Source organism: Emydura macquarii, unplaced genomic scaffold (genome assembly GCF_026122565.2).
Source record: "Emydura macquarii macquarii isolate MOO-44397 ecotype Brisbane River unplaced genomic scaffold, CSIRO-AGI_Emac_v2 contig_2422, whole genome shotgun sequence".
Classification (NCBI taxonomy): domain Eukaryota; kingdom Metazoa; phylum Chordata; order Testudines; family Chelidae; genus Emydura; species Emydura macquarii.
In genome coordinates this window covers 21,157,381-21,185,278 of record NW_027132559.1, presented here as the reverse complement: position 1 = coordinate 21,185,278, position 27,898 = coordinate 21,157,381, and the positions used below count along the sequence as shown (strand labels likewise).

Below are 27,898 nucleotides of genomic sequence, written 5' to 3'. Positions count from 1 at the left end.
TTAGCATAAAAAGGGAAAAGACATTATTCCCTCCAACGCGCACAGTTTCCTTATATCATAAACAAAAAGGTCTACAGTATTCTACAGTAATGACTCAAAATACTGTAAACTATGGTGTTGGGCATTATGACTGTTAAATATTGTGGCTTTATTTATAAGCTTATGTCCATTGTACTTGCCATGTGTTTATTTCAGTCCATAACTAATCAGTTCTGTTCAACTTTTAAATAGTTTTGGTCATCTTTTACTTATGAAGAAGGCTTAAAAATAATTCAATTTACTGTAACTTTCCCTAGTCTTCTATCGAGTGATAAATGGGTCCTTATTTCTCACCAGGCTATTGCAGGAATTCTTTGCTTGCCTGCCAACTCTTCCTTTTCTCCCCCTTTCACTCTCCCTTTGCATCTCTGTTTCTGTTTTTAAGTTGCTTGTTAACATTACAGTTAGTCAAATCTTTTCAGATTGAACATTTTTCCATCATAAAATGCCATTTCATCAAAATCTAAGCTTTCTGTGGGACTCTGTCAATCTTGACACGATTTTGTTTTGAAAAAAAAAACAAACATTTTGATAATGTCAAATATGTGTATTTACAATGCTTAGCACAACGAGGCCCCAGTCTTGGCAGGGGCTTCTACACTCTGCTGTATTCACATAAATACAATAGAATCTTTGTTTTACAAACTAATTGGGACTGAGGAGCTCATAATGTTGAAAAGTTCATAAAATTGAACATCTCAAAATGACAGTAGGTATAGTGCAGGAGTTGCAATGTGGTGCACTGCATCACTTTCTTCTTGTCCTTCAAACCATTGCAAAACAATTTCCAATGCATGGAAAGTATCAAAATGTGAAGGGATGTTGACTTGTTCTTCCTCAAATCACATCATGAATGTGATTTTTTCTTTCCCGTTCCCCCTTCCCCCCATTGGGGCAAAAATGGCTCGTGTAATTGATTATTCGTAAGAGTGGTGCTCATAAAGTCAAGGTTCCACTGTAATAATAAAATGGCCTGATTTTCTGATGAGCCAAGTACCCAGCAACTCTTAGTCTTTGCCAGTATAGGTATACCAGTATACTGTACCAGCAAAGTGCTCCTAGGAGTTGTTCCTGTTCCCAAAGCAATGACAAAAATCCCATTGATGCCATTGGGATTAACACAGCAGGGGATTTGGGACAGTCACTTATTTGTTCTTCTCACCCTTTCCCCCTGCTAAGATCTACAGGCATAGACTGCTAAGGGCCTGTGGAAGCCAAGGAGTTTGTAAGCTGTTAGGAAGAGTCAGTACCTGTCACAGTGTGGTTTGTACAATGCCTAGCACAATGGGGACTGAAGTTGTTTGAGTCCTTCAATAAACTTTAAAACAAAAACAAACAAAATGTAATGGTAATGAGAGCATGGGGCCCTAGAAATAAATGACTTCCTATGTAGGATTTTGAGTAAGTCCAGCTGAAAAGTTAAGGGTAGTGGTGGGGTGAAGAAAGTGATGGAAAACGTTGCCTTTTCTTTCAAAGAGAATTGCATCATTTTACCCTGAACCTGGGGGGGGGGTGGGGGGGGGGAATGAAAAAAAGGAATCATCACACAGGGTCCGATCCATTCCTGAACTACTTAATCAGACAAAACTCCCACTGGTTTCTTTGACTCTCCAGAAACCTCAGGCATGCATATTCCAGGATGATGAGAATGATATCAGTCTCCAGAGCAATGGGAAGAAAATTATGGGCTTTGTTTTGCTTTTGCACAGAGGAAAGAGATGTGGGGGGTTGTGGGTGGCCAAAGAGCACTGTGAAGTCTGAATGAGTAGTAGTTTTATGGTGGCAGCTGATAGAGTTCCCTGCCGATGTGATGAAGAATCTGAACTTTTGGGTGCTTTTCTGAATCAAGTCTCTGAACTTTTTAGGAGCCACTAGACCCATTTAAGCCAGAAGGAAGCAGAATGGGAGGGTTCAGTCCTTTTTACCCCATTTCTGGTCCATGCCCAGGCATGTCTTCACCAGAAATGCTTTTCTTATTGTTTTGGGCTGGGGTAACTGTGCGAAGGAGTCGCTGGGAAGAGATGTGGAAAGGGGGCCCTAGAGCTTTGTCTTGAAACCTGATCCTTGCCTCTGCAGCAGCCTGGGGCTGGTGAGGACGGGAAAGAAGCTAGATAGAAACTGGGTGCGACCAGGCAGCAGCCTGTGGATTAACCAGGGCAGGGCAAAGGAGGACACCGCCTAGAGCGCACACGGGAGTGAGCGAAGGCAGCCCTGAGCCCTGTCCGCCAGACACACCTGGCCTGGGAGCAGCGCAGGGGGCAGCGGGCAGGTGAGGCGCTCTGCGGGGGGAGACAGAACCGCTGGGATGGGGCCAGTCTCCTGCCGGGAAATCTCTCCCGCGCGCCCCCTGGGGCTTTATCCAGCTGCCACCACAGCCGTCAAACCCGAGGGGGAGGCCGCGTGGGGACGGCCCGGGGATGAGCGGTGGGCAAGACCCTGGCACCCAGCGTCTCTGGCGCCAGCAGCGCGTCTGAGTGGAAGCCCTCGCCCAGCCCCCTCCCTCCTCCAACTCGGGCCAGCATCGCTCCCCGGGGCGCCGCACGCGGCCAGCCGGAGACCTGCCCCAGCGGGAGGGGCCGCGCGTCCCTGGGGCGTCGGGGCGTCAGCTGGGCCCGTGGAGCAGGACGCATCGCTCCAGGACCAGGCGCAGCTCGGAGTGACGCGCGCACGAAGGGGAGCCCTGGCGGCTGGGACTGAACGCAAAGGGATCGTCGCCTGCGCCGGTGTCTGCTCTGAAGGGGGGTGGGGTGCTATAGGTGACGCTCGCTGCTCTGAAGGGGGGTGGGATTCTGTAGGTGACGCTCGCTGCTCTGAAGGGGGGTGGGATGCTATTGGTGACGCTCGCTGCTCTGAAGGGGGGTGGGATGCTGTAGGTGACGCTCGCTGCTCTGAAGGGGGGTGGGATGCTATAGGTGACGCTCGCTGCTCTGAAGGGGGGGATACTATAAAACGTTTGTAGGGGCATTGCAGCTGCAGAGATCCTATAAGGGTCATTGTCTCTGTGCCTCTTTCTGTGCTTACTTTAGACCTGAAGGGATGTTGAAGTTGTAGGAAGGTGTCATTATGATTCTATCTATGGCTATATTGAAGCTGAAGAAACCCTACAGGAGGCGTTGTCTCTTGTGCTCTCCGTCCCTCCTTTCATTTCTCCGTGGCAAGAAGTAGGTTGGCATTGAAAGTGGCTGTGAAAAATGAGCAAATAAATGAGTGTAACTGCTATTACAAAGGTCATTTGCATGCGTATGGTTGTTCTGGTAGTAATGTACTTCTCAGGAGTTTGTGGAAGTGTCCAAATTAAACGTGAGACTAATGGCCAGAACATAAAGCTAAGGTAAACTGAAATAATCCCTGAAAAACCCAGACAGCAACATACATTAGAAATTGATCTAAAAGGAAGTGGGAAGGAAGAATAAGAATTTTTCAGGCTGTGTTCTTGCTTAGATGTTATGTCAGCTTTGGTTTTGTTTAATTTTTTATTTTAACATGCCTCGAGCTATTGGGCCCAGATTCAAACTTACTGTTTTGTAAACATACATACATGCCATATTAAGGAACAAAACCCATGCGCGGGTAGAATGTTGGTCATCTGTTGTCTAAGAATTCCACTATTATTTAATTTATCCAAATAATACTTGGAAAAGACAAAGCATAGCTTAATTTTGCACAATTACCGTGATCATGATAAAAGTGGAAAATACACTTTAGTCAAACACAAGTAACTGGGCTCAAAGATAACTGGGTGAAATTCTATGGACTGTGTTATACAGGAGGTCATACTAAATGATCTAATGGTCTCTTCTGGCATTATATTATATGAAAGTGGTTAACTGAGTGTGACCAAGGAACCTCTTGGTGCCAACTGGCATAGGACACAGGGGATGCACAGGGTTTTAAAGAGATCTCCTGGGTCAGATATATGCATATTAAGTCCACTAAAGGGTTGCATGTAGAGTCTCTAACAAGAGCCAGTAGCTCACTGGCTAATTATTTTGCAGTGTATGTATGGATAATATTTAAGGAGTTATGTATCTATACTGGAAATTATGAGCTCAAAGCCTTGGAGTTAAGACAGGTAGCCAAGAGGTGACATGTCTTACACAGGTTCCTTTTAAGCAAGTGGTTGCAGATATTTATCTCTCTGTCTAGTCATGTGTGTATAGGGCATTGTATGTCTCACATGGATGCCTGTTTGCACATTGAGTCTGTTACCAGTTGAAAGATGGCAAACTCTGCAAGATTCATTGAACAAAATAAACAACAGCAAGGGATCCTGTTTATGAGTAAAAGCATATCGGAGAGTGCAGATGGACACACTGCATCCTTCACTTATGAGATAAAGTAACAACGTCTTCTCTCACAGAAAAGAGTTTGCATCATGGCTCGCAGGAAACATAAAGCAATATTTTATTAGACAGGAGAGTATCTTGTGAATTAAGTCTAGTTTTTAGAATTTGTGTTAGGATTTTATTTTATATGTAAGTATTTATTTCCAATAGTTCTACTGGCTACCACTTGAATCTCTATGAGCACCACTCCCACCCTTTAGCAAGGGGGCTCTATCCCAAGGAAAGGGACACATCTTTTGGGCCACTGCGGTGTCCACAACAGAGTCCTGCAGAGTTGTCTTCCCCAGCAGCAGGAGGGAAGGGCAGTAGGATTCAACCCCTGCCCCTGTCACCCTGGTAACTCTCCTTTCTCAACCACTGGGAGGAGGAGAGGCAACAGCAGTTCTCAGAGGCCAAAAGACAGACAGACAGGCAGACTGCAAGCAGTCTCTGATCCTGTGGAGAGACCTGGAGGCCTGGGAAAATAGAAGGAGGGCTATGAATAACCCAGCTTTCCCTCCAGATGGGAGAGACCAGCTGGGAAGCAGAGGGGAGAGAAGGTCTGGCTGTAGCCTGCCAGGACACCACTTCTGGGTCCAGAAACTGGACTGTTTTGTAATCCCCACCCCAGGAGGGGACAAACCACTCCTTCTGCCACTGCTAGCCAGCAACAGGAGGAACCAGCCTGTCTCTCCTGCCACTCACTGCCTGTCCTGCAACCAGACCACACCAGATCTGGGATTTTGGATCCAGAGACCTCACCTGCTTATAACTGAACCCATGGGGTCCAAGCTTTAAAGACTGTCAGTACTGTTCCAGAAGGCAGTGGGTGGTTAGTCCCTCTCCAGCAATCCCTAGGAAGGACCAGCTTCCCTGCATCAGTCTCCTTGACCACTGAGCCAGAAAATAAACTTGAGTGAGTATTCTGTGTAAGAGTTAGTTGAGTAGTTAGATTATAATTTTGCACCAAGAAGGCACATTGCATCTGTGGAAGGATTTTCATTTGTCTGGATCATCAAGATCTGCACTGCCAATTCCCAGTATAATAAAGTGTGTTTCTAACAGTATCTCCTTACAGGCCTGCAACATGTCTCCATGAGCACCACCTGAGACAACGGGGACAGACAGAACTGGGGGAGAGAGACACTTTTGTTTAGGAACATTGAGAGAGAGTGTGGTCATATGACCCCCGGTAAGCTTGTTGGCAGAGCCTTTAGTAATTACAAAGCATTATTGATATCGCTAATCATTTTAATCATTTAATATTTTATGGCTATATATATTTCTCTTTAGTCAAATCCTTCCATAAAGTTTATAGTTATTGATTTTTTATTGGTGTGAATTTGAATTATTTATGAGTTCAAGTACAGTAGCCACTTTCTCAGTGTGGTTAACTCTTGTCTCACTGGAGGCATCTCCAAGTAGGTTTATTCTTTAGCACACCAGGCGGGGAGTCGGACACCTACTAACACAACCATGAAACAAGCCCAGGTGACAGAAGTTTTGAAACTGTCCAAAGACTGTGAGATACCCCTCTCCTGTTTACATCAAATACAAGTATTAAGCCACCATTGAAAGGGGCTTTTAAATTGGAATCACCCTTTGCATGATCTTATACCTATCAAGAGTTAGAGTTAAGCCCACTAAAATAGAAGACTCCTCCTTTGACTTCTTGTTTGCCTTCATGGATAAGCAATGACTTTGGTCCAGCTCCAAGCAGAGGATTGTGTTCCACATCAAGCATTTTGTGTGGGAGGAATCCTAGAACACGTATCCTCCAAATAAATGATAGAAATACTGTGTTCAGAAACTGTTTTGGGAAGATTGAAGTACTTTGGGTGGTATCTTGATGAAATGGGAGACAAATGGTATCCACTGTATCATAGTGACAAAGACTTGAGTGATGTTTCAGTGCCAGATTTTGCGTTCTTGGGAGCAGGATAACTGACATGAGCATTTCATGCCTTGGTCAAGTAACTTGATGTCCCTCCAGCACCAGAAGACTTCAGAGCCAACATTCAGGGATTGTTGGTGTCCAAAGGCAAAAGTATGTGGGACCTAACTGGATTCATTGCAACAGGAGGATCCACAGTTGCATCCATTCCTGAATTATTGATACTGGCCATTGGGCAGATGCTGGAGAAAACCATGCAACCCCAGTCCGAGGGATATCATGACCAAAGACTGCAAATCTTTTCAGTGACAAAACCCAGTGGCTAATGAGGAAGAATTTGGGGTTGGCTTGACTATGCCATTCAAATGGAACAGGAATGGTCATGCTCCAAGCAAGAGAAAAGAGAGAGACTGGTAGAAAGCCTGAAAGGACCTGCTGTGGAGTCCATTAAATCCCTCAGGACTAGCTACCCAAAAGCCACTACCAGAGATTACCTTTCCACATAAGAGGGAGTCTTTGGAAGTATCAAGACTGGAGCAGATGTCCTGCTTAAGTTTGTAACCACCCTGCAGAATCCTGGAGAGATGCTCTCTGACTATGTAATATGTATTGAATACCCCTGCAATGGGCTTCCCACCAGAAAGGAGTTGAGGAAAAGACCTAGAGCACCTGAAAGTTAAGCAGACTCTCATAGTTGCAAGACATGCCAGTTTTCTGCTACTTCAATGAAGACTTGATGAAAGAAAAGGAAATCCACCACCTTTCTCTACGTTAGTGTGTGAGATTCAAGAAAAAGAGAATCCAGAAAGCCCAGCTAGAGGAATTTCTGTGAGAATAAGAACCCTTGATGCTGTCAGGGATGAACCACAGTCTGATACCACGTTTATAAAAAACAGTTGGCAGAACTTCAAGAGAAAGTAGCAGTCCTGTCCGTGAAACCTCCAGAAAATTAACCCTCTCACATCACCAGAGGTCAAGGAACCTGTCTACCTGACAGAGAAAGAGGGGGACAGTATTTCTGAAGAGGCTGAGGGCAAGAGGATGACTGCCCCAGCAAGACTGTCATCTCTATGATCCCTCATTCTTCTGCTATAAGTGTGATGAAGATGGCCACATTCTAAGTGTCTGACCCAATCTAGTGAACCTCCAGGAAAGTCTCCAAAAGATTCAAAGCCTTGTACACTGAGCAGCTAACTGAAGGGACCAGGAAAAGGAGTATTCTGGATCCCAGAACTATAACCACTCCCATGACATTCAAGTTCTAAAGATCCATCCATGGCCTTCACCCAAGAACAATATACCTAATGGACTCTGTGGGCCCAAGGCGCAAATGAATGTGCGGATTGAAGGACATTATTGCTGAGCTATTTTGGACAGTGAATTGCAAGTTATCCTTTTGTTCCAGCCATTTTATTGGAGCTATTTAAAACATCAACCCTTCATCTCTTGGAAGGACTTGCTGTGTAGGGATTCTAAATTTAGAATTTCCATATATCCAGGTAAAGCTGGAGTTCCCCAGACATGTGACTAGGATAATTTCCAAAATTCAGACTTTGCCGCTAGTGTGGCCAGCTACGGGAAACAACAGCCAAGTATCCTGATAATCAGGACTGATGCTAACATGTTTGGGGTGTTAACCAAGAAATGTAAAGAGATGACCAGCCCTTGCTCTGATACGAGATACTCGACGTGAATGCCTTGTGTTTGCAAATTTACCAACTGAAATAGACAGAGTAGGCCTGCAGTCAGGAAGGACTTGCTGAGAAGATCTTCAAGAGTGAGGGTCCTCACTGCCCTTGCCGCTGGAAGATACCTGTTATGTTGCTGGACAAGCCAAGGTGAAGGATGGAGCCAAGCATCAGATAGAGATGGTGGAGGCCCCAGAGAATGACAGCTTGCCTCAAGGGTCCATCGAGGAATAGCAATTTTTTCTTCATGACTTGCTCAGGATGTAGTCGTCCCAATGGCCAACAAGTCTGCTCATTCTGTGACCATAAAGCCAGGGACGCTGATACTTCATGTCTACAAAGCTAAGACTGTCAGTGGGGACACTTGTTGTCCTGAGACTAACCTGAAGTTTGATGCCAGATGCCTGAACTTTGGGAACTCCGCTTTGTCCAAGGCCTGGAAAGAGGTCTTGAGACAAAAGTTGGCCCAGAGAGCAGACTTATTGATGCAACACGAATGGTTTATCAGATGTGCTCGAGGAGTAGAACATTGAATCCAGATGAGTGATAAGACCCCCTTTGAGGAGAGATCGCAACAACTTGTGCCTGTGGATGTAAAAGATGTGAGGAAGCATCTGTTGGAGCGCAAGGCCACTGGAATAATCCAGGAATCTAAGAGCCCATTTGCATCTCCCATCATGGTATCCCTTAAGAAGAACCATGACATCCAAATATGTGTGGACTACCGCATCCTGAATAGATAGATGATACCTGATCAGTACACTATGCTCTGGGTGGAAGACACCTTGAATTTCTTCACCAGTAGCAAATGGTTTTTGGTCCTTGATCTGAGAAGTTGGTATTACCAACTAGCCATGGCTCTTAAAGACTGTGAGAAGACAGCTTTTATTTGTCCACTGGGATTTTAAACGTTTAGAAGGATGTCTCAAGGCATATCTGGAGCCCCAGCAACTTTCCAGAGGCTAATGGAGAAGACAGTCAGAGACATGAACCTGCTAGAAGTACTGGTGTACCTGGATGACCTTATTGTTTTCTGGAAGACTCTCGAGGAACATGGGCATCTTCTTAAAGTGTTCAACTGTCTCAGGGCCTGCAGGCTCAAGTTGTCCTTAGACAAGTGCCAGTTTTGCCAGTCAAGTGTGGAATATATTGGGCACATTTGCCTTCCAAGAAGGAGTAGCAGCAGACCCAGATAAGGTATAAGCTATGAAGACCTAGCCATGACCTGGAAACCTGAAAGAGCTCCAGAGTTTCCTGGGATTCTGTATATTTTACAGATGTTTTGTGAAGGGATATTCAATGATTGCCTGTCCACTGAATATCCAGAAGTGCCATACCATAATGTGTCCAAATCTTTTGGAGACAGGTGAACTGCAGCCTGTGAACGTGCTTTCCATACTCCTAACTGATGGTTTGACTAAGGCCCTTCTTCTTGCCTTCACAGACCCCAGGAAGCTCTACTTGCTGCATAGATGCTAGGATAGATGGTTTGGGTAGAGTTCTGTATCAAGAGAACCCAGACAGATACTGACCTGTGACCTATGCCAGACGAAGTCTGACTGCATCTCAGAGAAATTACCCAGTTAGAGTTTCTTGTGCTGAAGTGAGCTGTAATGGAGAAGTTCCATAACTACCTCTAGGGTGCAAAATTTGTAGTCAGGACTGACAACAATCCCTTGACTTACATCAACATAACTGGACAATGGTGGTTAGCTGCTCTAGCCACATATGACTTGATGCTGCAGTTTCATGTTGGAAAGACCAATATTGACATTGACACTTTGTCTCACTGACCACATGATAATCATCCAGCAGATGATGCCTGGATAAAGATAGCCATCCTGGAGTGAGAGTGATGTGTAGGATTGCCAAGGCAAAATCAAACCTGACTACTGCTGATCTGGAGAGAGCTGTAGATGTACTGGGAGCCATTCCTAAAACTACTCCTTCTTGATAAACTTAGATTTGACATCACTGCCTCAGGTGAGTCGTGAGGAGTTGAAGAAAGCTCAGTTAACTGACCCCTGCATCAGACAGTCTTGGCTAAGCTATAAGGGAAGTTGTCACAGGTGAAGAGCAAATGTCCCGACACCTTGTTGATGCACAGGGAATGGGATAAGCTGATCTGTCAGGGAGGACTGCTACGCAGAATGATTTGTGACCCCTTCAGGCTTCGGTAGTGACAGCTGGTACTTCCTGCAGTGCTGAAGTCACTCCATGATAAAGGAGACTACTTGGGAATAGATTGGACTACAGACCTTGTGAGAACCAGATTCTGCTGGTCACATATTGCACAGAACATCGAACAATACTGCAAAAACTGTTCCCACTGTATTGCCAGGAAGACATTACACAAAAACTCAGCTGAGTTAGTTCAGATCACAAGTAGGGATCCCATGAATTTGATCTGTACGGACCTTTTATCTGGTCAAATAGACCAGAGCAACACCACCAATGGATTGTTCATCACTGGTCATTTCACTCAATATGCACAAGCTTTCCTAGCTAAGGACCAGCATGTCTCTACTGTAGCAAAGGTTCTCTGGGAGCAGTACTTCCGTCATTATGGTCTGCCCGCATGGATACATTCTGACCAGGGCAGAGATTTTGAAAGTCATCTACTAAAGGAACTGCTGCAGGTGGCAGGTGTTAAGAAGTCTGCACGATGCCATATCATCTGAAGAGTGACCCTCAGCCAGAGAGATTCAATAGAACATTACTAAATATGTTGGGAGCACTTGATCCTGCTCAAGAGACCCACTGGTGTCATCACGTAAATCATCTTGAGTATGCTTAGAATTGCACCAAGAATGAGTCTACCAGAATCTCGCCCTACCACTTAAAATTCCGTAGGGAAATTGGTCTGCCTGTGGACATGTGCTTTGTAGTATCTCCAGATGGCACTAGTGAAAGAATTCTACTCACAGTATATAACACAGTTTAAAGAACAACTGAGCGTGGCATACAAGTTAGCAATGAATGCTGCAGAGAAAAGGAACTCCAGTAATGAGGACAAATACAACAGATGAGTAATAGAACAGGATTTGCTACCTGAAGACCGTATGCTCCTCTGAAATCTCACTATCCCTAGGAAGCACAAACTGAGTGACCTTTGGAAATCTGACCCATATGTTGTAGTTCAGAAGCCACCAGACATTCCAATGTACTGCTCGAAGCTAGAAATGGACCAAGACACATAAAGATCTTGAACAGAAACCATCTGCTACCAACAGGATAATTACTTCATTTTCCTGAAGCACCCACAACATGACCCCCAGTGACTTGTCCAGAAATAAGTCAGGAATCCAAATCAACTGAAGGAAGCAGTCTCAGACCATGTGCAGAGCCTTCAATGCCTAGGAAAGCAGGAGGAAGGCTATGAATAGCTTGATTTTCACTCCAAGTGGGAGAGACCAACTGGGTAGCTGAGGGGAGAGAAGCTTTGCCAGCACAGCACTTCCAGGCCCAGCAACTGGCCTGTCTTGTAACCCCAGCCTGCAGGAAAGCCCCACGAGGGAACACCAACAGCAACAAGAAGAGACAGTCTGTCTCTCCTGCCACTCACTGCTAGCAACCTGCCTGCCCTGCAACTAGACCACACCAGAGTCTGGATTTTGCATCCAGAGACCACACCTGCTTACAACTGAACCCATGGGTTCCAAGCTGTAAAGACTGTGAGCACTATTCCAGAAGAGAGCGAGCACTTAGTCCTTCTCCAGTGATCCCTACTTGCCTGCCTCAGTCTCCTGACCGCTGACCCAGAAATGGAACCTGAATGAGTAGCCTGTGTTAGAGTTAGATGGGGAGTTAGGGTGTAATTTTGCACCATGAAGACACATTGCATCTGTGAAAGGGTTTTCAACTACCAGGATCATCAGGACCTGCACTGCCAATTCCCAGTATAATAAAGTGTGTTTCTAACAATATCTCTTTAATGGCCTGCAACATGTCTCTATGACCACCACGTGAGATGTGGAGGATGTGGGAGACAGACAGAAGTGAGGAGGGGGGACACTTTTGGTTAGGAACATTGAAAGAGTGTATGGTCACGTGACCTAGAATGCTTCTTGGCAGAGCATTTAGTAGTTACAAAGCATTACTGACCTCTCTAATCATTTTCATCATTTAATATTTTCACTGATTGTCTATTTTTCTTCAGTCAAGTCCTTACATAAAGTTTATAGGTATTATTTGTATTGTGTTTGCTTGTGTGAGTTTGCATTATTTGTGAGTTCAAGTGGGGTAGCCACAGCCTTAGTGTGATTATCCCTTGTCTCTCTGGAAGCACTGCCAAGTAGCTTTATTCTTTAGCGTATCAGGAGGGAGAGTTCGGCATCCACTAGCACAACTGTGAAACGTGCCAAGGTGGCAGAAACTTTGGAACTGTGCAAAGACTATGAGGTACCCCTCTCTTGTTTGCACTGCATTCAGTGCCGGAAAGGGGGGTTACATCTATACTTTGTTAAATAAACTTTTGCTTGTTTGACTATAAACCTATTTAAGTGTGCTGAGAGAAGAGATGATCTGAGGTGAAACTGGTAACCTGGGGAGTACTGTTCCTTTCAGAACAACAAATCTGTGAATACTATGAATGTCCAGTGAAGCAGGGGCTAGACACTCCAGGGAGATGCTCAGAGGACTCAGAGGTTGAAGTACGCCTATCACTAATCTGGAAAGAGAGAGCAGGGCCTGCTTAGGTCTTGAGGGGAGTGCTTGTGTTGCCTGTGGTGGGTGGAGTTGGGGAGCTGACCCCCATAAGGCACAGAGGCAGCTTCCCCATGCTTAGGGCAGGTGGTCACAGCCCTGGTTACCCCCAGGAGGCAGGCCACATTGTTGTTCTAATTTTAAAAAATTAACATAGCTCTTTAGAAAAAGTAACTTACCCTGACGTAAATAATAAAAGGAGTATGTAATGATAAACATTTTTGTTCCATAGGAAAAGTGTTGAAAGGAAACAAATAATTAATAAAGAAACCCGAAACATATTTTACTATGAACTTTTTTAATGGCTACTGTCTCTGAAAGGTTTTGCTGTTTTCTTTTGTATCCAGATTTTATCCAAAGTGATTGACACAATAAAGCGATGGACGATTTCATAAATCACACACAAAAAGAACCATTTGATCCTAGTAAGCTTTTTTGGTTGTTTGTTTGTTCTTTTTAATGTTAGGCTAGTTGCTGATGGATGCACTCCATTGCCCTGAATGTAAAGCTACATTTTGAATCTTGTCTGGTAGCCATAAGGAATTGGTAGGGAAAAATGGATCAATCCTCCACTCACACTACTCAGGCTATTAAACTTCCTTCTGTAGCTTCTCTACCCGGTGAATATGGACCCTTCCTGGGGAGCTATGTGGGGGAAAAAGCATCTAAAAAAATTCTTAGCTATCACTGAATACATGTATTCTCTTTTTACTTAATCACAGCACTGGCTGCAGCTAAGTAAATTACACTGGTGTGCCTAGTGAGGCATGATAGTTTAAAAATAACTAAGGCTCCCATCCTGCAAGCATTTATGCCCATGAGTAGTTCCCATTGAGTTTCAGTGTGGCCAGTCACATGCATAAAGTTATTCACGTGCATCAGGAATGGGGCCTAAGCATGCAAATGCTCCATTGTGAGAGTCAGGAGGCAGTTAGCTGCATTTGAACTGTTATATAAACCAAACAAACATAATAGCCTCCTGTAAGTCTGTACAAAGGTTTATAACAACCAGTGATGGAAAACACAGCAGTTTTATGGTTCAGCCTGAGATAGGATAGACAGCTGGTTTGCTGTGACCATCCTTTATCATGTAGTTCACAGTCAGCTCACTATTCTGTTGTGATTCCTCTGTCTGTTTGTTTCTTTCATCCATTTGTTACTTCTCATCTTATTCTTTGATTATAAGCTCTTTTGGGCAGTGACTCTCTTTTCGGTTTGTGTTTGTACAGCACATAGCGCAGTAGGGCTGGGGCCTGAAGGTACTACTGCAATACAAACAAATAGTAAGTATGCCTGTTCCACTCTGAGGCCCCAATTGTGCAAAGGCAGAGGCCTGGTCTACATCTAAAACATAGGTCCACCTTGCTACATTGCTCAGAAATGTGAAAAATTCACGCCCCAGAGAGACATAGGTAAGCTGACTTCAGTCCCAGTGTAGACGCCACTAGGTTGACAGAAGAATTCTTCCATCAACCCAGCAGGTGGATTTACTACAGCAACGGAAATCCCTCCTATCCCTGTAGTAAGTGTATATTCTACAGCACTACAGCAACATAAATGCAGTTGTGCCACTGTAGCACTTCTAGTGTAGACATACACTTAGGCATGTATCTAACATTACATACTGTATACAATTCCATTGACTTTAATGAGACTATTCCCCAAGTGTAGAGTCAGGCCATGTCTACACCAGCACCTATGTTGACAAAACTTTTGTCGCTCAGGAGTGTGGAACCCCCCCCCACCCAATCCCCCAGGCAATAAAAGTTTTGCCGGATAAGCACTCATGTGCAGAGTGCTATATCAGCAGGAGACGCCTCCACCGACATAGGTACCACCGCTTGTTTAGCTGGTTTTATTATGTCAACAGGAGAACTTTCTCCCATTGGCATAATGCACCTACATGAGCGCTCTTACAGCGGCTCAGCTGTATTGGTATAGATGTGCCGCTGTAAGCTTGTACGTATATACGTGGCCTTAAACACAAGTATACGTTTTTGCAAGACTGAGGCCCAAGTTCTCATTTTTAGTCTTTAATAACTTCCCTTAAAATTATTTTTTGGACTGAAAATGTTTGTTCTCAGCTTGGGTGTGATTTTTGGGAAAGAAAAAATTGAAAGTCACTGAACTGTTTCAAGAACATGAGAAAAATGTAGTTTTCAGTTGCTTTTAAAAAACCCAGTTGTTTTGGTGCTCAGATAATTCAAGAAGGGATATGTTATGCATCATAGGACACCGACTTAAAATACCTTACTATTTGTTAAATCAAAACCTACTTTCTCGTCCACAGAATTTGCAAGTAATGGCTATGACAATCCTACTTTCCAAAGTGATGAAAAACCTGAGCAAAATGACCAGTTAAAGAAGAACATGAAAAAGTAGGGGGTTCCTTGATCTTAACATACTGTTCAATTTCTTGCATTGCCTTCCAAGAAAGGGCCTGGATTAATTTATTGTTTTGCATTAACCTCTTCAGAAAGAAAAATGAGAAGTCAAAGGCAAAGATGGTTGGCATTTTGAAACTGGTTAGTGTGCAGATTATTGGTTTGATTTATACTTCTCATTGTTCCTTTTCTTTCCCTGTTATGATAACAGACTAATGTACAACCACAGTACCACATTTCTAGAGAGAAGAGAGAGGTCTGCCCAAAATTCAGTGTTGCTGCACATCCATTTTTGTGCATAGACCTCAGGCTCTTCGCTTTAAAAATGTGGCCCACTGTGTAAAGTTCCCCACACTGCTCACTGCCAGTGCTTGACAATTTTTCCGCACTAGCACCATGACCGAGTGAAATTCACCCATGTTAAAGACTGAAGTGAAGCACATGCGGTAAGTAGGGCCTTGCCCTGGCTCTTGCTACTGGAGAGAATTTAACCATTAATAAGTACCCAATACATAACATCACATGAGTTACCCAAGGAAACAAGTGCTGTGTTTTTCTTAAATGTGATAACTGCTACATACCTGTTTCTACTGGTAGGCAGCAGCCAAATGTTTGTCAGCAACATGTTCTTATTTACATTTTAAATGCACTGAGTAAATAGGTGATGTAGTAAAATGCACACAGGGAGGCAGTGAGTTGCACAGGTAGTGTTGTCACTTTATGACAAATGTGAGATACATGCCTTTTCTCTCTAGATCAGGGGATTCATCCTGACATCCTGCCAACAAGCCCTAACTCCCTCAATAAAAACTGGCCTAAAGCCATGTCCGAGCTGTTTGCAAAATGTATCCCAAGTGTTGTGTTTGCCTTCACAGTATCTATTCATTGCTTCATAAAGTGTTTTTGGATACCCAGAATGTGAATGGTGCTATCTAAAAACAAATCCTATTCTTTGTGGCTAGCAAGGTATTGTAACAATGCTGTGAATTTGTCAACCTTAAATTAATTCTTTTTTCTTTATATTCATATAGTTTGGGTATGCCGATTGGCTGGATATCCTTTTGATGATGATAGGCTTGATTGCAGCTGTTGCAAATGGAACTGGGCTCCCACTTATGATCATTGTCTTTGGAGAGATGACAAACAGCTTTGTGTCTAGTGGCATGGCAATAAATGCGTCTTCAGGTAAATAAGTAAAGTTGTTCAACTTCTGAAAATATTTGTTAGGGTCTCTTCTTTATTGGATTGACAGAGATTCAGGAGGGAGTGCTGCAGTGGTGTTAAAAAAAGCATATGAAGAGCATAGTGAATACTGAACAATCCTTCCTTTTTAGTCTCTTATATAGTACTGTAGCAAAATAGACACTTGATAAATTACAGAGCAGTACATTTGGAACCTGTAAAAAGATTTACAACTTTCTAGAGTGGATAGCGGTGGTTCCCAACCTTTTTGGCTCGAGGGCCACCAGTCTCTGCCAGCAGCCCCCCTCTGCCTCCACTGCAGCCAGAGGGAAGGAGTTCAGTGAGGAGGATCTCCTGTCCCCCTGGCTGCAGTAGAAAAACCATATGCTCCACCTGGATCTCTAGGCAGTAGCTCCCTTCTGCAGCCAGGGGGATTGGAGATCAATGCTCCCCTCCCTATGGCTCCAGCAGGGACCCCAGAGCCGAGGGACCTAGGCAGAGCACTTTGCTGTGCTCCCAGCTACAGCCAGGGGGAGGGTTGTGCTGATCTCCCTCCCGTCCCATTGGCTGCAGCAAGGAGCCTGCACCGACAATGCACCTTGCCTGGGTTCTTAAGCAGTGGCTCCCTTCTGCAGGCAGCGGGAGGGGAGCTGAGGGCCACTCTGAAAGACCCCATGAGCCACTTTTAGCCCACGGGCCACAGGTTGGGAACCACTCACTGTTCCAGGAGGTCATCAAATCAAGTTCTGTGATTAGCTTTTTAAAACAACAGACTAGAAACATTAATACTATTCTGCCTTTATATAAGTTAAGCCTACCATAAGGGCAATCAAAACTGATATTGCAGGGTCTGAGCTGATAGCCTGGAAGAAGTCTCCTATTTTCCCCAGGCTGAATATTGTTGCACCTTTGGTTAGGTGCATTATTAGTGAAATTTACCCTTTTGCAGGCAACCAGCAAAAGGCTGAATCACCACTTGCATCCCGCTTGAGCCCAGTTTTGAGGCTTAGGTGGAACTTAAGTGGTGCACAAAACTTGGCCTTAGAGGGGCCTCTGTATGAATGAATTTTGCCTTAGTTGAGGTAGAAGGGGGAGTTATCTTCTGAAAAATCACGTATTGGCCATTGTTGGAATCCAGATGAAGCTATGATCTGATCAGTGCCCACTGATGTAGTGAGCTAAACCCAAGACATCACTCTACGGTAACCCTCTGAACTAACTGAGAAATCTGCCCTGTTTGATCCTCCCCTGGAACGATGATGGCCACCGTGCAGGTTATGAATCTGCAGAGCTGTTGTAGGGAGTGTAGTGTCATGTGAAATACCCATGGGGTTATGGCCTAACTCTGCCATGACTTGTTTTATGCAGGTTCTAATAAAACTGAATATTTTTCGTGTTACAGGGAATCTTTCAGCTCTGATGAATGGCTCTACTTGTCTAGCAATTCCAGGTTTGGATATAGAAGCTGAAATGACAAAGTAAGAATCTCTGCGATTATTTTCATAAGAATAGTGCAGTGTGGTTTCTATATTTTGTTGTCCGTAAAACTGCAAGCCAAATTTGGCCCTCAGGTACATTCCATTGGCTTCAGCAGGGTTGTACTGGGGTAAAGAAAGGCAGAACTTGACCTGATGTGTCTAACTTCTCTCACAAGATACAATTGACCTTATGGGCTTTTACTCTTTTATCACAGATTTGCCTACTACTATGTTGGTCTCGGCTTTGCCATAATGATACTGAGCACCATCCAAATCTGGACATTTTTGATCGCAGCTGCAAGACAGACAGCAAGAATCCGACAAAAGTTTTTTTTTGCAATACTCCACCAGGAGATGGCTTGGTTTGATACCACCCAGATTGGAACACTGAACACCAGACTGACAGAGTGAGAAGGCTCTATTTATTTATGCACCAGAAACATGATAGCCATAAAGATAATTGCTGTGTACCTTTATAGAATTAGCTACAGAGAGTTTCCAGGAAACCTTTTAAACTAAGACCCAAAATATTACTGCTATCTGAAGGAGGAGTTCGTTATCGTTTTTCACTTCATTTGCATTGTTTCAGTGACCTCTACATTGCGAGGGCTTATGCTGTGAAATTCAATATCTTACTCATCAGACATTGGCTTTGTAATGTTTATGAGCTACTTTGCAGACTACTAAAGATAAACACTTCTGCTGTCTCCAGCTAGTTTACAAACACTGAAAACCCTAACGTATGAAATGAAACTGCACTCATATTTATGGGCCGTATGTTCTCATTTTGAACCTGATCCAAAACCAACTAAAATCATTAGGAATCTTTGGATCTGGTCCCTTATGCAGGGATTCAGAGGAAGGTAGATGTAGAGTATGCAGAGTTCCCCAGATTTAATATTTGCTGGTAGGTATATGCCCAGTTTTGGAAGATGTGAATTCCGAAGGGAATGAGAGAGACTTGAATTTCACCACTCCTGGCTTCCACATACGTAAATAGCAAGAGTAAATGAGTGTGACACACTACAATGATTCTACAAATAATAATTTACTAACACTGCGCCTTCACTGTATAGGATGCAAAATGGAGATATTCCTTGCCTCAAAGATCTTAAAGTCTAATAACAAAATTGAAGAAGATGGGTTACACAGGGGAACTAAGAGGAAAGAATAATGTAGAGGTTTTTGGAGTGAATTTTTGTCTTTGCATGGATTATTCTTTTTGGATACTGCATAAATGAATTGGGTCACTTGTGAATGAGCGGGGATAGCAATGGTAGAAGGTTATATCACAGAAAATGAGCTGTGATCTGCTAGTTCGTAGCCCCACAAAGAGCCATTACTTCTGTTCAGTACCCACATCCAAAATTCTCACTTCCCCAAAAATGTGTGAGGAGGAGGCATTCATCAAAGTTAACAAATCTCTTTTTTAATTTACAGTGACATTAACACCATCCATGAAGGCATCGGAGACAAGATCTGTATATTTGTACAATTCTTTGCCACATTTCTGACAGGGATTATTATAGGATTCATCAACGGGTGGAAACTGACTTTGGTGATTTTGTCAGTTAGTCCTCTCCTTGCTGCTTCAGCAGCAGTTGGGTCACTCGTAAGTGTGCCAGGAAAAAATGAATAAGACTTCAACCTCTAAAAAACAGAGAGAGAGAGAAAGAGAGAGAGAACCCCAAAGCAACATGACCACAAAGTTTAGAGAGCATCCCTTCTCCTACTCCACTGTCTCCTGTCCCAAAATTTGCAGAGCTCTGTCTATATTGAGCATCAGCAGGCAGGTGTTGGCATGCCATGGAGGCTTGGACCGCTTCCAGCCACCACCATTCACCTCCACAAGGAAACAAGATGGTCTGCATTCAGAGAGCCCTTTTTCACAGAGGTCCACCTAGGACAATCCAGCCGATGGTCATAACAACCATCCTTCCTTGTTAATCCAAAAGCCGTTTAAAACAGTTTTTGAATCTGTTTTACATCATATTGTTGCAAATAATTTACCTAGTTTCATCCCAGATGTAAACATGACCCCAGGACCTGTATACAATTACCATAGATTGGATATATACAGCATGGTGAAATGTGTATGGAGATTTTTCCCTAAATTGATCAACTGGGACCATATTAGTAGATATTGCTTGTAATGTACAAAAAAATTTACTGTTTCAATTTATAGGTTTTTATTTTGTGTTCTTTCCCCCTCCTGTGCCTCCATCTAATCACTGAAAACGATGGAGGGAAAAACAGGATTATGATCTTTAATCAAATTAGCTAAATTATTTAGGTGACCTCCATTACATAGTTTCTGAGTGCCCCACGATCTTCATTGTGTTTAGCCTCACAACACCATGCAAGATAGGGGATTCCCATTTTGCAGATGGAGAACTGAGAGACAGAGAGAAGTTGTTTAGCCAAGGTTGCCCGAGAAAACTGTATTGGAGTTGGGACTTGATCACCCTTCATATAGTACATAATTTACACAACTTAAATAGATTGCCGTAAAATACTTTTCCCTCCTGCCCGCTGATTTTCCAGTTTCTGGCGTCATTCACTACAAAAGAGTTGGCTGCTTATGCTAGTGCAGGAGCTGTGGCAGAAGAAATGTTGACTGCCATCAGGACAGTTGTTGCCTTCAATGGACAGATGAAGGCATTAACAAAGTGAGTTGCTGGGGGTTTTTTTAAACTAATTATTGACTACACACAATATTTGGGAAAGTGATGCGGTTATTTAAAAGAAAAAATCAAAAATCTGTCAGTTTATCCACCAGAAGATACAGATAAATATAACATGTGACAGGAAATGCTTTCCATCACTCAATTGACCTACATTATGGAGGGGCATTGTAAAGCCCAACATCCCATCTCACACAAACCTGAAGTTGAATTTGGAAACTGAAGGTATAGAAAATGCAATCTTAGATAAGGCTCCAGTCCAACAAAGCACTTGTGCAACTGCTTAACTTTAAGCACATACACACTCCCATTGAAATAATTGAAGTGCTTACAGTTAAGCTCATTCTTTTCTGGATCATGATCTTAGGTAAAATTGCATATCACTTTCCCATTTCATTGACTTCAAGGGGGTTACCCACATGCTTAAAGTTAAGTGCATGCTCAGTGCTTTACAAATAACCCTCTACTTGATCTAATCTGAACTGCACCTATGGTATCTGAGCACTTTATGTAGAAGAAATTAATTGCACATCATTTTAAGATCCCTTCACTACTGCTTAAACTGTGCTATTTATTTTGAGCCTTCCCATTTTCGGACAGGACAAAATGAATGTGTGTGTCGTGAGGTCCCTACAAAACTTCTGAGCATGTCATTGAACAATCAAATGATATACATCTTGTCCTCTTGAAAGGCTCTGAGAACATCATTGGGCTGAGCTGTGCTTTCTGTAATGCCCTGGAGAAGCTCAATGGATTAGCTGGCTTCTGAGTGACAACAAGCAGTTATTGATTGATTGGAAAGCCATAAGCTTGTAAGGGACATGCAAGCAAGAAGAGAAGGATTTCTTTAATTAATTAACCTGTTAATCTTTGTCCTCATCTCACAGGGGTTAACTGGCATAATATGGTGCTTAATTTGTATTTGATTGCTTGCTATTGGCATATAGTTTAGTAAATTAGTTTAAGAGACTAATTTCTGGCTTCCAGCAGCATTCAGCAAGAGACAAATACAGCCGAGTTGTAGAGTTAAAGGGGATTCTGGCTTCTGTTTTACCTTGTTTGACTTTATCTAAAGCACTTTTCCTTCAAAAATTGAGTGAGCACTAATTCTTAGCTTTGATGGCTGATATTCATAGAATCTTAAAAATGTAGTGCTGGAAGGGACCTCGAGAGATCATCAAGTCCAGCCCCCTGCGTTGAGGCAGAACCAAAAATACCTAGGCCATCCCTGACAGGTGTTTGTCTAACCAGTTCTTAAAAACCTCTAATGATGGGGATTCCACAATCTCCCTTGGTAACGCATTGCAGTACTTAACCATCCTGATATTTAGAAAGGTTTTGGTAATATCTAACCTAAATCTAATTTGCTCCAGATTACCCAGATTATTTATTGCTTGTCCTGTCTTCAGTGGACAGGAGAACAACTGATCACCGTCCTCTCTGTAACACCCCTTAATGTATTTGAAGACTGTTAGCCAGGTCCCTGCTCAGTTGTCGTTTCTAAAGACTAAATATGTCCAGTTTTTTAAACTTTTCTTCATAAATCAGGTTTTCTAAACCTTTTATCATTTTTGTTGCCCTCTTCTAAACTTTCTCCAGTTTGTCCACACTTTTCCTACACTAGATATACTACTCTGGCTGAGCCTTCACCAGAGATAAGTAGAGTGGAACAATTACCTCCTATGTTTTACATATGATTCTCCCCTTAATACACCCCAGAATGATATTAGCCTTTTTCACAACTACTCTAGTAGTTTTTCACTAGTACTCTGTCTTCTGAAGGGTCCAGTGCCAGATGCTTCAGAGGAAATGAACAGAACAATTTTTGAGTGATTCATCCCATCATCCAATCCTAGTTTCTGGCACTCAGACGTTTAGGGGCACCCACAGCATGGGATTGCATCCCTGACCATCTTGGCTAATAGCCATTGATGGACCTATCCTCCATGATCTTATCTAATTTTTTTTTAACCCAGTTATACTTTTAGCCTGAAAATGAGTTCCACAGGTCGACAGCATTATGTGAAGAAGTACTTCATTTTGTTAGTTTTAAATCTGATAACTAATAATTTCATAGCATGACCCCTGGTTCTTATGTTATGTTGGTAAATAACATTTCCCTATTCATTTTGTTTTCATTCATGATTTTATAGACCTCTTTCATATCCCCTCTTAGTCATCTCTTTTCTAAAAGGAACAATGCAGTTTTTTTAATCTCTCCTCACATGGAAGCTATATCAAATCCTAATAATTTTGTTGCCCTTCTCTGTACCTTTTCTAGTTCTAATATATCTTATTTGTGATGGGGAGACCAGAACTGCACTCAGTATTCAAGGTATGGGCATACCAGGGTTTTCCACAGTGGCATTGTGTTATTTTCTGTCTTATTATCTATCCCTTTCCTAATCGTTCCTTACATTCTGATAGCTTTTTTTGACTGCCGCTGCACACTGAGCAGATGTTTTCAGAGAATTATCCATGATGACTACAATATTTTTCTTAAGTGGTAGCAGCTAAATTAAACCCCATCGTTGTGTATGTACAGTTGGGATTAGGTATTCAGTTACTTTGCATTTATGAACATTGAATTTCATCTGCCATTTTGTTGCCTACTCTGCCAGTTTTGTTAGATTCCTTTGTAACTCTTCACAGTCAGCTCTGGACTTAACTATCTTGAATAACTTTGTATGATCTGCAAATTTTTGTCACTTCACTGTTCATCCTCTTTTCCATATCATTTATGAATATGCTGAACACTACAGGGCTCCGTATAGACCCTTGGGAGACCCGCACTATTCACCTCTCTCCATTGTGAAAACTGACCATTTATTCCTACCCTTTCTCTCCTATCTTTTAACCAGTTACTGATCCATGACAACGAGAGTTCTGTAGCACTTTAAAGACTAACAAATTTAATTTCTGCAGGCATAAGCTTTTGTGGGCTGTAACCCACTTCATCAGATGTAAGGAATAGAAATCAGATTTGGAGGTGTGTATATATATATATATATATATATATCCATGACAGGATCTCTCCTCTTATCCAATGACTTTGCTTAAGGGCCTTTGGTGTGGGACCTTGTCACAGGCTTTCTGAAAGTCCAGGTACACCAATTGGATCACCCTTGTCCACATGCTTGCTGAAACCCCCAAAGTATTCTAATAGATTTGCAATAGATAATAGAGGTACAATTTCCATTTACAAAAGCCTAGTTGACTGTTCCCCAACAGACCATGTTTATCTATGCGTCTGATAATTCACTGAGCCCTGGACTACATGTACCTGGAAATTAGGCAACAGTCGACAGGAGTTACGCAAGCTACGCAGCGTAGCTTGCGTAACTCCTGTCGACTACTGTGCTTCCCTTCTGCTTGCCGTCTTCACTGCACTGCGCCAAGGGGAACTGCATTCCCATCGACTCAGCGCTATGCCACTTGAGGGGGTGGATTTACTGTGTCGACTTCCTGATCAATTGAGTGGGTCCACACTGACCACTTAATTGATCCAGAAAGATCAATCTGACGGCGGCGACTTTGCTGTCATCAGTATAGACATACCCTCAGAGCAGCCACATTAAATGAAACAGCACCAGAAGCTATACCTACTGGTGACAATTATTAGGCCACATCTGCTGCGGATATGAAATCAGTGAAGATGTGTGTGAAGGTTAAACACCATTTAAGAATCTGGATAATTGATTTTTATGGCAGAAAACCCTGTATGCATGAAAGGAAGCTAGGGAGCTTTAACCAGAATGTCAGCTGGGTACCTACCAAATGTAACATTTATCACCTGTTTTCAGATATGATGTTAATCTAGAGAATGCCAGGAGTGTCGGAGTCAAAAAAACCATTATCACCAACGCATCTCTGGGTTTTGCACAGTTTTTTATATTTGGAGCCTATGCTCTTGCATTTTGGTATGGAACCAAACTCATAAGGGAGGAGGAAGAAACCTATGACATCGGACGTGTGTTAATTGTAAGTACAGCAGAGTATGGTCTGACTAGCTGAGGCAAACTTTTTGAAAATGGTTTATAAATTAGAGAAAATGCTTTGTGGTTTAAGTACTGCATAAAAAAGATTAATAATTTCTACTCAGGCACAGAGTACCCATCAGGCTAAATGTTAAAACATGTTTAATATAAATCAACAGTGAGGACTTATATATACATATTCAACATCTAATTTACATAACAAATATCTCATTTGGTCACTGTCACACAGTCTGGAGTAGCTCACGACCATGAGTGCCAGAGTCAGAGCAGACTGTAAGAAAACAGGGCAGACAACCCAAATTGGTGGTGTGTTCTATAATTAGATTTCACCAAGCCAGAATCACAATACCAATGTTACCATGGAGGCATAGACAGTTCCCTTAGACTCTCCAGTGTATCTTGCCTCTCAGACAAACTGGACTTTGTGATAAAAGGTCACTTACACCAATCACACCACACTTAGGTTGCTTCCAGTCCCAAGAGATCAGTCACTTACCCCAGATCAACTGGTATCCTAAATCTTACACCACGGACAATGCTGATAGCCAATTCTGTAGTAAACTAACTAAAGGTTTATTAGCTAAGAAATGGTAATGAGAGTTATTGAGAGGTTAAAGCAGGCAAAATATATGTACAGGTGAGTCGCAGTCTATCATTCCAAATGGTAGCAGAGATGTAGTGATCTGCCAGTTTCCCAAAAGTCTATGGGGACTACCCAGAATAACTCTAGGAATCTCCATCTTCTCATTCAGTTATTCCACCCTGTTAGAATCCAAACAGTTAGAGATGAAGGATTTTTCCCTGAATCCATACTTACAGTTTCGTCTCACAGAAAACAAGCTGACAAGATCACTTCCCATGTGGGTTTTTCCTTTCAAGACAGAGAGTGAGGAATGCATTTAGGCTCTTTGATCTTCGATCATCACACACAATGATCAGTTGCTTTGAAAATAACACTTTTCTATTAAAGTTCTTCACTTGCATTCCACAAAGCTGCTTTCTCGTTTGATGGGTTATTTACTTAGAGGGGCATACACAATGTAAATGTTTGCTACTACATTATAACAGGATACAGATAAGTGAAAAGAATGCATGTAACATCCCATTAGTTTTCATGACATTTAAACACCCAAATATATTCTTATACATCTAACCACCACGTTGATCTATACTAATACACAAGTGAATTGGCCTGGCTTCCAGCTATGCATTTGTAAGCATTCAGTGAGGTCTGGGGCTGTTGCATGAGCTGGCATCTTGTCTACCACTGTCAGTCACATGACCATCTTTTATTTTTTAAAAACCTTGCAAGGGATTACTGTATTTTACCAATACATTTAGATTGTTTTTCCTTTGGAGAGGAATAAGGCCCTGATCCTGCAAAGACTTAGATACATGCTTAACTTTATGCACTGTGAGAACTTTATGCACTTAGATACATGCTTAACTTTATGCACTGTGACTTCTGATGGGTACGTGACTTCAATGGAACTAGTCACAGTGCATAATGTTAAGCAGGTGCTTTGGAGGATTGGGGCCTCAGTTAAGAAACTGTGGATTAACTCTCTTTGAGGACTCTGGGGTTTTTAATATTGCAAAGAGATGGAGAGAGTGTCTAATTTCACTATTTATCTTCTTCATGGGAGCTAGTGAAAGCAGCAGCAGCAACAACAAAAGCTAACTGAACAATTAAAGGGCATGTGGCTGTGCACAATAACTACATTCATGACTTTCCATGTCAAATCCAGCATAAGAATAAAAACTGGGGGAGCTGGAAAAATGCAGCTTTAAATGTTTTGATTTAGTTTTGATTTTCTTCTCTCTTTTTCAAAAATTGTTCTAAAAGTTTTCTGGGAAATCTCTTACAGAACTACCAGGATTACTAGGACATTTACCACTAAGGAAACTGCAGATCTAGAACTACTATAAACAGGCTCCTGTCTTTGTCCCCTGTAGGTGTTCTTCTCTGTGCTCATTGGCGCATTCTCTCTCGGACAGGCCTCCCCAAATTTGGAGAGTGTTTCCAGCGCTCGAGGTGCTGCCTATGAAGTGTACCAGATTATCAGTAAGGTGCTTATTGTCGCAGTTTGAAATTTCTGATTTATTTCTCGAAAGATTCAAAAAGTGGATGAACTCTATTGACTCATACCACTGAAAACAAAATTAAGAAGACATTTCTATTCATATTAAGGAGATATGAACCTAAACCAAAGTCCTAAATCTACTTACTACAAAGTTGGGGGAAATTCAGATCTACATCTCAACTTTACAGATTTACAACTTTCCTGTTAGGTTTGTTACTGCCTCATTTTTATTTTTTTTTAGAGTGAGTGGTGAAGAGCTAAGTGAAATGACATTGCTCTTTAAAACACAAGTATGTGGAGTAGACATGATTTACAAGTCAACAGCTTTTGATTTGGAGATTGTTAACAATGCTGTTGAAACCTATGATAATATTGTTGCTGGGGAAGACGTCTACCACACTTTCAGTAACTAACTCTGAGTATTTTGTACAGTAGTTTGTTATATATCTGTGAATATAAAAGATGGTAACCAAATTGTAGACTTAGGTTCATATTAGGTTAGAAACAAAGGACTGAGTTTTTTATCTTCTGTTATGGCCATAAATATCTATTGGTTTCAGTGAGGTTGTGTAGATATAACAGAGGGTGGAATTTTGCCCAGAGGGACTAAATTAAGGGTGCTTGAACTCAGTGTAACCCCTCTGGAGTTGGTTGCTCCTGACATATTACATTAAGCAAGCCTTTGGGGGACTCACCGTGGGCTATAGCAGCAATGGCTACAGAGGCTCAGGACTCTATTTCCCAGATAGCCTAGAGTCCAGGATGGAGATAAAACAAGCTGGAAGTTACTACCAGAACCAATCATAAACCAGAACTCAGAGACAAAGGGTTTTGTTTTACGTTTGGATTTGCTGGTGTTGGAGTGGAGCAGGAAGAGAAGCATCACAGCGTTGGAGGTCCCCTTCAAACTCCCCTTTCCTACTCAAAGGGAAACTTTGAACTCTGTGTGGTGTTACTGGGTCATTGAAAAGTGTCAGTCCAACTGAGACCAGCAACCTGGGAAGCGGAGGAGCAATTTTCTATTGCACTTCAGACCAAGGAGTCTCAGGATGATAGTATCCTTTTAGGAGTGAGGACCTTGTAATATATACCAAGTTTATTTATTTTGCATGTGACTTTTAAGCCAGCCAACAATTACAGGCTGCTTCACCCCTCCAAGAACAGATTCCCAACTCACATTATGCCAAGGCATATGCTGGGAGGGAGCTGGGGGATTTAGGCCTATAGTAAACGTTGGGAGATGGATGATTTAAGGTATAGTTGATGTTTTATTATTCAAGTTACTCCTGTTCTTTCCTTGTCCCTCTCAGTTGTTCCCTGCCCTAATAAAGTTCACCCTGTTGTTGTATTGTTACTTTGGGGATTGTGATAATTATTGTATTCCTTATGTATTGGACTACACTCCTAGCATGTTATTTGGCAGTAAACATTTTCCCAA

General features: G+C 42.5%; 1 protein-coding gene across 9 annotated transcripts in view; it reads left to right on the top strand.

Annotated features, from left to right (window-relative positions):
• Positions 1-27,898, top strand: part of LOC137162350 (ATP-dependent translocase ABCB1-like) — a 79,821-nt gene that overhangs the window by 22,533 nt on the left and 29,390 nt on the right. For 3 of the 9 annotated variants that reach the window (XM_067562087.1, XM_067562090.1, XM_067562088.1), the window contains 12 exons: positions 5,443-5,556; positions 12,998-13,075; positions 13,880-13,933; positions 14,941-15,028; positions 15,127-15,175; positions 16,066-16,219; positions 17,619-17,694; positions 17,910-18,101; positions 19,135-19,306; positions 20,239-20,363; positions 24,182-24,359; positions 26,333-26,446. In XM_067562087.1, the coding sequence (XP_067418188.1) occupies positions 13,030-13,075; positions 13,880-13,933; positions 14,941-15,028; positions 15,127-15,175; positions 16,066-16,219; positions 17,619-17,694; positions 17,910-18,101; positions 19,135-19,306; positions 20,239-20,363; positions 24,182-24,359; positions 26,333-26,446 (1,248 nt within the window). In that variant the 5' untranslated portion in view covers positions 5,443-5,556; positions 12,998-13,029. Of the gene's footprint in view, positions 1-1,773; positions 2,309-3,032; positions 3,201-5,151; positions 5,281-5,429; positions 5,557-12,997; positions 13,076-13,879; positions 13,934-14,940; positions 15,029-15,126; positions 15,176-16,065; positions 16,220-17,618; positions 17,695-17,909; positions 18,102-19,134; positions 19,307-20,238; positions 20,364-24,181; positions 24,360-26,332; positions 26,447-27,898 lie in introns of those variants that run through there. The other 6 variants (XM_067562086.1, XM_067562089.1, XM_067562091.1 and 3 more) reach the window with 4 other exon arrangements.